Consider the following 12,682-nt stretch of genomic DNA (forward strand, 5'->3'; position numbering starts at 1 on the left):
ACTTTCAAGATTTTGATGATGACTAATCCGAGTAGTCTTTGAAAGTTTTTAAATTGATTAAGTGTTTTATTAGTTATTCTCATACAACATAATAATAATACAAAGGCAGTATTAAGCCAAGAGGTATGTTTGTTTGAAAACTAGAAAAATATCTGTCAAAAAAAGCATTTCATTCTTTATCCTTTGGCATGATGTACAGAGCAACTATCAACATAAAGGTGTAACGTACATGACTACATGGTTCCATAACCGGGCAATGAGACAGGAATGATGCATTACCACAGATTACCACAGGGGGAGACAATGGAACATAAAAACTAGAATCTGAGTGAATTTGAACAACATTTAAAAGCTACTGGTCATCTTGGTTTTAATAATCAAAACATGATCTATTGGTTTTAATAATTCGTTCATTTTTAAAAACAATTCCGAAGTAACAAGTTTGAGTATTCTGGCGCAGAAGTCAGTAACATGAAAAATGTGTACGTGTGCGTAGTATGAAATATAAGAATCATTACTATATTCACATAAAATCTTTCACAGCTATAGAGGTAATTTTCTGTGCCTAAACAGTACTGTAATATAATGATGGCTGAGGACGCCCCTCCGCATGCAGGCTTGACGCCCTCCGGGGATCCTGCGTCCCCCGTCTGCCGTAACGCAGAGCTGCAGAGCGCGAGAGGCACCGCTGCTCCACCTCCTGTAGTCACCTCTCTCTCAGACTCGCCGCCCGCCTTACAGCTCCAGCTTCTTCTCCATCTGCGCACGCAATTTGTTCTTCTGAATCTGAAAGAGGAAGCAGAGAAAGGCGATATGTCCTCCTGTGCAGTGCTGAAAATGGCCGGGCATCCCCGACGGCAACAACTCTATTATTATTGTAATACTTATTTGGGTAAAATGGTCATACCTTTCCTGTGACTGTGACTGGATATTCCTGAACAAACACTATATAGCGGGGGATCTTAAAATGGGCAATCTGACGAGATAAAAAACAGTAAATCAATTTACATTTACATGCTACGAAAGCATAGTATTCTCACATGGCAAAAACGTACAAGCCAATAAATATCTCCCTTTACGGAACCTCACACCAGCGTAACAGGTGATAATGAATAATCCTCATTGAAGACCAGGTGCATTGTGGGTACTCTCTCACCTGACCCTTGCAGTAGGCTTTGATGTCTTCTGGGGTACAGTCCTCTCCTTCCTTCAGCTTGATGCATGCACACACCTCTTCTCCCATCCTTTCATCCTTCACCCCAACCACCTACCCCCCACATCAGTGACATCATCAACCATGTGACGGTGCCTTTCTCACCTGCTTCTGGATTGGCTGCTCCCAGCATCTTCCATGTAAACATGCTAACCCACTCCCCAGGGCACACATCTCACCTGTGCCTCCTGCACTTTGGGGTGTTTATGCAGAAACTGTTCGATCTCAGCTGGGTAGATGTTCTCCCCACCACGGATGATCATGTCCTTCATGCGGCCCTCGATGCGGCAGTACCCGAACTGGTCCATGCTCGCGATGTCCCTGTGTTGGGAGGGACGCATGGCGTTAGCGTGAAGTACCCAGGTTTGCTGCACAGCTCAGCGTTAATTTAAAGCTGCTTTGCTGTGTCACACTCTGCCCAGAGGAATTCTGGGTCGAAGCTCCAGCTGGCCGGTGTGGTTCTTGGCCTTACTCACCCGGTCCTGTACCAGCGGTCCTTCCCGATGGCCTCCTGCGTTTTCGCATCATCGTTGTAGTATTCCAGCATCACACAATAGCCCCTTACCAGCAGCTCTCCTGGTTCTCCAAGACGTACGACCTCCCCAGACACGGGGTTTATGATTTTGGCCTAATAAAACGAAAAACACCCACAATCCTTTGCACTGACAGCATTGCAGGCAATTCCAGCATCACACAGTAACCCCTAATCAGCAGCTCTTCTGGGAGTCAAAGCAGCCTGACCTTACTACTCTAGCCTGATAATAAAAAAAACACCCACAATCCTTTGCAGGCTGAACTGGAAATTGATAAAGAGACACAGCTGGTCATACCTCTGTATGTGGCGCAACACAGCCGACGGTCTCAGTCTTCAGCTCTATGTTGTCCCGGGGAAAGCCAATGAAGGTCACAGGGCTGTTCTCCGTGGTGCCGTAGGCAATCTGCCACACACACAATGAGGAGTGATATGTCACCACATGTGCACACACTGTATTGCTGCCACAAACATCATTTCAGGTTCATCAAAGATTAATGAATTAACCTTGTAAGGTTGCTCAAGTTCTTCATTAACTTTTTAAAAATATCGGGTCTGTCACTTTAAATTGTGAGTTGTTCAACTATTGACTCAACACTGCCCTCTGCTGGACAGGTCAGACCTTCCTGTTCCTTGACCTTCATTTTGGACTGGAGGGGACACAAGACCAAAGGGATTCAAGTAGACATCCGTTTTGTCTGCCTAATAAAATGTTTCATAGGTTGATATTGGGGAATTATATTCATCTAGAAGGACCGGATGCCAACAGGACTGGAAGACACCCTATGTGTATCTGTGTAACACCCTGCATTTCAATCGGTTATGTTTTGGATATGTTGAGGGTTTTTGCAGATCTGATGTTATCACTTCAGCTAACAGAGGTCATGCATCAGGCTATGGTTTAACTGTAGTGGCCTGCTGAACTGCTTGAGGACCTTCTGACGTTTGTGAAACCTTTGGACTCTATCAAATAATAACATAAACCCTCTGTTGTGCCTCTCATATTACTTCACAGAGCAAATTTTTACTCTATGAAGGATTAAATTATGTATATTACGGTTATGGCACTCTGAGAGAAATTGCTAAGAGGGACCATAAGCAGGTATAATTTTCAACCATAATCCTTTAGGTTATGATTACTCCATTATCTACTGACAAAATTTATCAAAAGACTGGGAAACGATCCTTAGTCCATTGTCTTTAGCATAAAGTGTACGCCTCTCTCTCTGGGTTGTTTACTCTTGTTGTCTCAGTTACAACCTAAATGGAGGAATAAGTTGCTCCAATAGCCTTTGGCAGGAAATGGAGGGGGGGGGGGGGGGGGGGTTTAAGAACTGTTTGAAAATGACAGGCATGTCACTGCCCCTGGTCTGACCCTGTTACACACATCATGTCTCTTTATTATGCTATTAAACATGAATAAGAATAGCGTAGAATACACTGTAATAACAAAAGGAATTATACACATCCCATAACTAAACAGAACAACAAAACTGCCAAATTCCCTCCCTACAAGGGCAAAGTTATTTTCTTGCTCACCACCAGTTCCTTGATATCCATGATGTTCATGGCTTTCTTCATGACTTCAGCAGGACACGGAGAACCAGCCATTATTCCTATAAACACAGACAGTCAGGCCAAGTCATCATCAACCGCAGTCACATGTCAGCACAATGCAGCGTGATTTTCCTGCAGGTAATTTCCACACAGTGACCTTGTCCTGCTGAAATTCAAAATCTATACCAAGCTACTCAGTGACATTCCCTGAAAAGCTAAGCAGGTCAGTTCTGAGAGGCACTGTAAGGTTACAAAGCACATGCTTGAATGATCTTTTGAACCATAAAATATGACGTGGAAAAAATATGAGAGTGGGTTGTACTTAATATATTGAGACAGCAGTATGTGGCCTCTAATACAGCTGCTTCATATTACTAAATTTCTTTTTTTTTTTTTTTTTTTTTTATTGCCCACCACCACCCCCCCTCTTCGGAGGACAACTTTATTTTACATTACATTCAAGAGTAAAGATTGTGGCCGCTCCGAACTCACCAGTACCGTGGAAAAGGAGAAAAACAGGGGGGGTACAAAAACAACAGCGTAACAATAACAGACATCAATCACCATGGGGAGAGAGAAAAGAAAAAAAAAAAAAAAAAAAAGGTATACAGAAATAATAACACTAATAATGTAGGCGGGATGGAAAAAAGATGAAGTATAGGGGAATCCAGAATACAAACAACCATAAGAAACATAACACTCATCAAACAACAAGAATTATAACAACATCAGTGCTACTAATAATAATTAATACAAATCGGTATTATATATATGTAGCATACACACACGTAATCGTACCGTTATATATGTATATTTCAATTCCTAAATCTATAACATACCCTAAAAAGTAATAATAATAATGATATTGATCGCTCAACCAGTCTTGTATGCATGTGCAAGTGTAGGTGTGACCTGATTTGTCATTGGATGTGCTGGCATTTAATGCCGTCAGGGGAGGCGGCAGCACTAATCATATTACTAAATTTCTAGGGTTTTATGTTATAAAAAATACAAACTGGGTTCATCAGTGAAGACGTGTCCAAGTAGCACCAGAAGATGGAGGAGCCAGGCCCAGAGTCACCACACAGTGCCTGGAACCTCCACAAGTCCCTCCACAAAGCAGGAAGTCGGAACAGGGGCCGGTTAAGTAGCCTGCCGCTAATAGGATGGAGTGACTTCAGCTGGATGAGAGTATAGACAAAATTCTAGAGGCAACATCGACCAGAGACTCCATACCATGAGTCCCACCATAATCGGTTCAGGACTGCAATGCAGAAGGGACACCAAGAACATCCTGGAAGCAGCAAAAAAGGCCTCACGGTGGCTGTGGATCCAGAGGGGGGAACCGTGGCGTAGCGGCACCACTTGGACACCAGGCGCGGGCTGATCACCCCCGGCTGGGTCACCCAGGTGAGGCTGTGTGATGACCCCGGGTTCATCACTCAAGACGTGTCCAAATACCACCAGGAGGTATTTTCAAGGGGTATTATGCTTGTGTCATAAAACTTGAAACAAAACCAGGACTAAGTTTTGAGGGATTCAGTTCCCACCACAACATTTAGGATGCGTAAAGTCAACGGGAAAAAAGCCTACCCCGAGGGTTAAATCGTTAATCATACTATCAGTGATTGCAAAATTCACATTCACTGTCTACGCCAAATTGTAAAGCGGCGCAACAGGACATGAAAAGTGACTCTGAGACACGCCTCTCCCACCCTCATGCCCCACCCCCACGCCCCGCCCCCACACCCCGCCCCCACGCCCCACCCCTGCGGCTCTCACCAGCCTCCAGAGATGACAGGTCATACTTGTTCTGGTCATACTGGCCCAGCATGTCGATGTACATGGTGGGAGTGCCGAAAACGAAGGTGCACCTGGGTGTGGTCCAAGATGCAGGTCACACACTGAATACAATTCATTCATTCAGTGATACAGTAATAGCAGAGAAACACGCTGCCCCCCTGAGGCAAAACACAGTAACTATGTTAATACTGAAACAAAAAAGAAAGGGTGTTTTGCCTTTGTGTTAGTGTGGACAGAGTGACCAGATACTCCATATCAGGCAGGACACTTTAAACTACTTCAGGTTTTACAAACTACAGCACTTTAAAACTGAAAGGCTTGGCTTTCAGTTTTAAATTAGTTTGATTCTTCTTGTGCTTTTACTGGTTTGTTTCCTTGATTAAAAGACTCATCATGCATTATTATAGGAGACTGACCAATCAGCACACAGCAAGAACTCAATGCTTAAATGAAATTCAGGTCCTTTTAAATGAAATGGTGGTTAAAAAATCCAGCCCTAGCTGAAAGTATCCTCCCTAACATGGGTTATCTGGTCATTCTTAAATGTGGATATTGTAGTTACTGTAATTTTCAGTCTCTGCTTTCTTCAAAACCACGCAAGATATTTTGTCACGAGAACCTAAAGGCCATTTGACACCAAATGTTTTTGTATGAAAAGACCGAACATCATTCTGGAACAAACATATTTCTATGAAGGCTTGCATACCAAGTCCGACAAAGTTGTATTGTCCTAATCCATCAATATTCATTGTGCTTTTTGAATAGAAAAAAAATAATTTCATTTGGTTTACAACACTAGCCTGTATTATTTGTTGACAAGGAATATTTTAAGCTGTTTGCATCTGTTCTGGTTGCTCATGTTATTTTGGATTCTCAATTTTCTAAGTTCTTACAATGTGCCTCTTGGATTAAACTATGGCTATTAATGTTTTTATTTTTGCTTGACTTTTGCTTGATATCTGTATACAATCAAAATCCAATAAGATCCAGTTAATATTGGAATGGGATTTGGAGTGATAATAGATGATTTTGCTGTAATGTTTTCAATATTAAGTTTGCTTATGCTGAAGAACCGTCTGAAACGGTCATAGTATCATTGTAACTTCTTGTGTTGACATTTTCTTAGAATTGGATGTATCCAGACTCTTCACCTTTTTCTTTTCACTTTTTTTGTTAAAAAGAATCAAGAAAAACTTCTCACTGCTGCTAGTGTCGTCGATGTATGGACCTCTTTTTGGTACGCAAACCAGTCAGTTGTGAAAATTTGACATCCTATTTCATATAAAAGTGTTTGGTCTGTGAAATTTGCATGCAAATATGTCACATTCGGTGTGAAACAGTCTTAAGAGACACGATTTTTGTTTTAACTCAGTTTTGATTAGACAGGTAGTTACTGTATTTTGCTTTTGTAGGGCAGCAGTTATACAGCAAATATAGAGAAAATCCATACAAATCATGGCTGATGGAAGCATCAACGAATCTCACACAACTATAAACTCAGTAACGGTGATCCACAGAGATGCCAGTTTGACTTTGACGTTGATCCTTGATAATATTGGCAATGCAACATCAGTTCCCCAGTTGAGTCCACACCGGCCAGCAGCTGCTGGGCTCACCTCTCCTTCTCAATGGCCTCCAGGTTGGCGCGTCCATCGTACCCAGGTGACGGGAAGACAAGTGTCACCCCATGTACCGCCATGCACATGCCTCCGCCGACGGCACCGAAGGTGTGGTACAGGGGCACCGGCACACACACTCTGACCTGAGGCTGGGGCGACAAGGGGTCAAGGGGTCAAAAGGTCAAAGGAGGCCCAGAGGCTTCCGTGCAACTTGACTGGGCTTCACGGGGGCGTAAACGTAAATAAGAGATCTACCCGCCAGTCAAACCCCACGCGTCGGCCAATGAAGTAGGAGTTGTTGATAATGTTGTGGTGAGACAAAGTGGCACCTTTGGGATTCCCGGTTGTTCCCTGTGAACAGAGACACACAGGCATGACTAATCAACAACCTATGCATGATGAGCCATTAAAGTATAATACTCATGCAGAATATGTCTGTGAATGTAAATCAAAATTACAAGAAAATATGCATATATAAGACGATAAGGGCTTCACTCTTAATCATAGTACACATTTGCAGGACTATGGAAAAGAATAAATCGGTATAATTTTCAACTGTAATGCCTTAGGTTAGGATTACTCAGTTATCTACTCATAAAACTACTTTACACACCTGCTGTATGCACACAAAATTCCCCCTGGGATCAATAAAGTTTATCTTATCTCTATAAACCCGCCCAGGACCCCCTGCCCCTACAGATTCCCTTTTCCTACGGCAACAGGGGTACCGATGTGAACTGGATGTTGATGGGATCGTCGCAGGACAGCTTCTTCTGCAGGGCCTCCAGCTCCTTCAGCTCCTCACTGCCCCCTGCCTGAAAGACGTCGTCCATGTGGAGCGCCCCCGGCTGGCGGCTGTCAGTCAGCACCACCATACGCATGTCCGGCAGCCTGGGACAATGAATCATGTGGTGGGGTTGATTCATACATGGTCTGTCTAACCCAGGCTTGCCAGTGTCTCTGTCGGAGGTATGTGGCTCTGCGAGTTAGGACCAGAAGGGTGTTGGTTCAAATCCCACAATGTTACCATTGGATCTTTGAGCAAGAGCCTTAAACCTAATTGCTCCAGGGACACTGTCTGACCCTGCTCTGCAATCCTCATTCGCTGGACAAAAGCATCTGCTAAATAAACAAATGTAAATGTGCCTGATCACGTACAGTACTATCCATAAATGCAGTGTTATTACTATTGGAGTTAGCATGTCACAACTGGCCAATGTTGGCTCTTCCTTTTGCATGTTGTCTTCTAGTTTTGCTGTGTTTGCATCATCCACTACAACCATCTGCTGAATAAGCAGTACAGAAGATTGACGGACGTTTGCATCAGCATCTCAAATTTTGTTCTTCCATTCGGGGTGTTACAGTTTCACGTGTGTTCGGACACGAGGGTGAGAAGAGTGAGGAGTCAGCATCCCGTGTGCAGTACCTGGCACTCTTGAAGATTCCTTGCCTGGCCGTCTCCATCTCCGGGCAGATCTTCTTCAGCATCTCATAGTACTTCTGGGTCTTGAACTGGGTCGGGCACACCACTGCGTTGCACTGTACCTGCAGCCACGGGACCACCGGTGACATCAGCTAGTGAGATTTTCATGGTGCTTTTCTGGAAACGATGCCTTTTAGGTGCTCAGCTGGGGTTCTGCTACAAGTCCAGACTCTCATAAACTCATAGAGAGTCCAAAGATCGCCACAGTCCCACCCTGTGTCTCTCCACTCACCTTCCTCAGCGCAAACTCCACCTCCTGCAGCTGATAGGCTGGGTTCACAGACACCTGCAGAGAGATTACAGGAATGTGCAAATGCACTAGTTTGAGTGCGTGACTCTTGTATTCAGGATCATTTGTTTATTGACACCTGATTATTGAGGATTATAAATGTCCAACTGCATTCTGTGGCAGTGTTCCTACAGATAGGATATCAGGACCAGAGAAGAAGCTGTTCTGACAGGCCTTTCAGAATAACTTAAATTACAGCCAAGCTTGTTATTACAGTGGAATTTCCATTCAAAGTGTTTTGACCCACAGGTGCACAGGTCCTGGAGGAGTGTGGGAACTCACCAGCACGACTCCATACTTCGCTGTGGCAAATTGAAACAGGATCCACTCGTAAATGTTCGGCCCCCACATGCCGAGCTTGTCACCCTTCTTCAGCCCCAGAGCCAGTAGGCCAGCAGCTGCCTGGTCCACCTACCGATCAGGCAGCGGTAGCATGATAGTTATGGAGTGTAAGGTAGCTGATTCAAGTCCTGATGTTCAGCAAAGTATTAAGTTCTAAACCTAAACTTATCTGCAATCCTAAAGCCTATTCCAACACTAAAGGCATGCCTAATCCTAACCCCAACCCTAACCCTAAAGACAACCCAAATCCTAATATAAAGAGCAGCCCACTGACCAAATGATGGAATCTACTTGGTCAGCTGTAAGCTCTGAATACATGCAGTTTCTCCTAAGCACTCCTGAAAAGTTACTTATCGTTTAAGGCTAAACCTAATTATCCTCCCCTGGATTTGACATACACCACCACCACCCCGGAATGTACTAGAGTGAGCAATATCAGACAAGCAAGAAATAATCAAATCAGTAAATATTTGCCAGGTAAGAACAATACACCAATCACAATTCAACAACATGACAGAGAGATCAACCTAAATTCTAACTGTACATCAACATGGTAGGGGTTGATTTTCTAATTTTACCTTGTGTACCTAGTGTAATATTTTTACTATGACGTGCTACTACAAACTCTTCTGAAATGACAACACGCCTCAGAAAGGTACTGCACACCACATTACCAGTCTAATATGACTGTTCCAGCAAATCCAGTATACATTGTGTGTGGTCATTATTCACCATCTGCTTGTCAAGGAATGCACTGAGATGTCAGTAAAAACAGATCAGGTGCACATTGCATGTATATATCTGTGACCTAATATGTAGCATGTCATTGTTCATTGGAGGAGGTCAAGACAATGACATTTCCCATGCCCCCATGCCCAGCTCAACAAGGCAACCCAAACATCTTAATAGAAGATTTTCTTTTGAACATGATACAGCCACAGAAGGAAAATATTGTTTTTGGACTGCAATCAGCTACTGGTACTCTTAAAAAAAATAAAAGCCACATTTCTGGCTCCACAGTGATCTTTGGGACAGTTTGGGGGTAAAAATAGCTGCAATGTAACCTAACGAAAATGCATATAACTCTTGTAGACTAGTTGGTCATGGAATTCTGACACAGACAGATCTGGAAACTCACGTCCTGCTGGAATTGTGCGAAGGTCTTCCGGATGCCATCCTTCATGAACACCACGGCTTCGCGATCCGGCCAGCGGTCCACTGTGGCCTGCAGGGCCTGGGGCACGGTGCAGGAGAGGAGGGAGATGGTGGAGGTGCCATGCACGTAGCTGGTGGTGACCGTGGGTATGCAGGGGGGGGTGTCCACATGTAGGGTCCTGAGAGGGGGGTAGGAGCAGAAAGGTTTAACTTAGTCTCCAAGCATGTGATATGTGAAGGGTCACATACCATCACTAAGTGTAAAATTCATAAAGAAAAACTGCCGCCTGCCCCACACATTGTAGTGAGTGTTTTGTGGCCAAAACGCCACCCCCCCCACCCCCCCTCCTTGTCAGGGACCCTGCATAAATGCCTGGAGTCTCTAGGTGTGTAATTCTACTTATGTATCTCCAACTGAACGACATTCAAGACTAAGATTTACTATAGGAAAAGTTAGAAACCATTACAACGCGTGTGTGTTTTTCTTCCATTGTTATGCAGCGGTTCGGGCCACCCAGACCCCACCCCACCCCACCCCACCATTTTCAGCAACCGCGAACTTCGCGTACTTAACTAAGCTTCCCTCATCTTTCCTGCAGATATGTCCGAATTTGCCAGTAATTTCCTGATGTAAAGTCGGTGAATAGACCACAGAAATGTAAATACATACAGCAGCCTAACGTAAACAAATAAGATTATTCATAAACGTCCATATTGAAGTCGCAAATTACATGGTTCGGTTGACTTGTGATAGTCATGCTTACACCAAGGTTAATCCTTAAGAAAGCAAATAAAGTAAAGCCCTATACGAAATCCTTATCATTCATATAAAAATAGAGTTTGCAAAGCCGACAAAGCAAAGTTTTAATCAACACTTACTTACCGACACATTTGATATGACAGACTTCCAGACTTCCAAAGCGCCCACAAACATTCTGCACGCTTAGAAAAATTAATCCTGGACTTAAGGGGTGAAAACACAATCCTAGCTGACATCGTCTATGTTTAGTTAACTTGCTTTAAATTGATAGCAAGTGCAAAGCGAAAGTAAGCAAATTGCGGAATTCTGCAAATAATAATAATAATTTAAAAAAACGCGCTCGTATCCACCGCGGTCACAGAAGCGGTGCAGAAATGTAGCATGCCATGTATCTGTTTTTTAAAGGAAGTTGTTAGTTTCTCCAAGAGTTTCCGCACAGATCTACGACTTTTCGAGCCCGATTTGCGGATGTGCCTTTATAAACAGGCGGCGCTCTGATGTTAGTTTTCACCTCTGACCGCCACGAGACAGAACCCGTCGTTTTGGCGTCTGATTGGACGGCTGAGGCATTCCAGATGTTTGGCGTCACGCGCGGGACCGCTTTTATATGTGTACAGGGGCGCAGTAGAGCCGGGGCGCCCACCACTTTGCAGGGGCTCTTAAATAGCCTACATAAGATTGTAAACTTAGCGGGGAAAGTGGTAGAACTTCTAGCTACGCCGCTGTATGTATACAATATAACCCGAAAACTGAGATGCTCAACAGCAGAAGCTGCGAATAGCTTATACAAATGTGTAAATATTGCATCAATCCTGGGAAGCATTTTTAAGGGAGTCCAGGGTTTGATGCCCTCCACGTCATGCTTCTCGGCCAAGGTGCAGTATGAAAAGCTTAGTGAAATATCAGATGTAACTCATTCATTTCTGTAATATTTTTCCAATAGAGATCTAATTTTTAACCAGTTTGGGGTTAAGGGGTTACCGATGAATGTACAGGAAGGTTATATCACCTTGTAAAGCTGCAGCAGTGAGTTTGTTGTTGACGCTTAAAACAGTAATTGAATGCGACGAAAGCCAAAACACCAGAATGCTTTGTGGGTAAAGTTACATTTTTAGACTTAGTTTGTAAACACGATATAGATTTAGCGTCAACTTGTAAGTCAAGAAACAACTTGTATAGGACATTGGACTTTAGATACATCTTTAAAAGACCCTAATTGACTGGAGTAAAGTCAGCATTGAGAAATGAACACATCTTCTTTGTATTTATTCTGTTAACACAATGCAAAAAACAAGGAAACTCCACATTCACAAGTTCGAATATATTTGTGAAATTACGTACACGCCTTGGTTATTCAATTACTACATCCAATAAATCGTAATATTGCGAAATAATCCAGTTCCTGTCGCGCATTCACACGCGCCTTGGGCTTTTGATGGTCCGCAACGTTTCAAAATAAAAGTCCCACATACAACATTTTGAAGCTCCTTCCCAAAGTGTGATATACTTATACTCAGAACCATATACGGGGCCCACTAACACTGGTGAAACTGTAAATAATAATATAAGTAAACATCCATTATTTTTTATATAGGTGGAACAAAAGGGCACCCAAATGCTGCGAAGCCAAATAACCCAGAACCTGCATTTTAGTTTGTGGTCAATGGACATGAAAAACCTCCACGTATCGTACACATTGGCACTTGTGAAACTTTGTGAAATTAACTTAAATAGCCCATATCCGTTATTTCTAATAAAGGTGGCATATAGACCATCCTCATGCTCTAAAGATGCAGAAAACAGCAACTAAAATTCAGCTTGCGGTCGAAGAGCATGATGAGACCTATGAATACCATACACTTTGGCACGTGCGAAACCTGTACACAGTTTCTGAAGCTAAATTATGTGCCTGCAAACTAATTCTCATTG

General features: G+C 43.3%; 1 protein-coding gene across 1 annotated transcript; it reads right to left on the reverse strand.

The window, feature by feature from the left end:
• Positions 1-45: 45 nt before the first annotated feature.
• LOC111849182 (medium-chain acyl-CoA ligase ACSF2, mitochondrial) lies at positions 46-11,280 on the reverse strand. Its single transcript, XM_072705173.1, has 16 exons — positions 10,877-11,280; positions 9,977-10,172; positions 8,779-8,907; positions 8,440-8,493; positions 8,151-8,269; positions 7,453-7,615; positions 6,980-7,075; positions 6,722-6,873; positions 5,085-5,176; positions 3,285-3,361; positions 2,044-2,151; positions 1,690-1,841; positions 1,393-1,534; positions 1,157-1,267; positions 908-976; positions 46-786 (listed from the first exon to the last, which is right to left on the reverse strand). Exons 1-16 carry the CDS (start codon positions 10,987-10,989, stop codon positions 736-738), a joined length of 1,824 nt encoding a protein of 607 aa, XP_072561274.1. The 5' UTR covers positions 10,990-11,280; the 3' UTR covers positions 46-735.
• Between the last annotated feature and the right edge of the window lie 1,402 nt (positions 11,281-12,682).

The sequence above is a fragment of the Paramormyrops kingsleyae genome, chromosome 22 (assembly GCF_048594095.1).
Source record: "Paramormyrops kingsleyae isolate MSU_618 chromosome 22, PKINGS_0.4, whole genome shotgun sequence".
Classification (NCBI taxonomy): Eukaryota; Metazoa; Chordata; class Actinopteri; order Osteoglossiformes; family Mormyridae; genus Paramormyrops; species Paramormyrops kingsleyae.

Bases quoted from the DNA above. Each gene is read 5' to 3' on its own strand.
- LOC111849182 (XM_072705173.1), bottom strand. From the start codon at position 10,989: ATGTCAGCTAGGATTGTGTTTTCACCCCTTAAGTCCAGGATTAATTTT. The intron at 8,494-8,778 runs GTGAGTTCCCAC...ATCTCTCTGCAG, and splicing joins CGAAGTATGGAGTCGTGCTG to GTGTCTGTGAACCCAGCCTA. The intron at 6,874-6,979 runs GTAGATCTCTTA...TTGTCGCCCCAG, and splicing joins GCGTGGGGTTTGACTGGCGG to CCTCAGGTCAGAGTGTGTGT.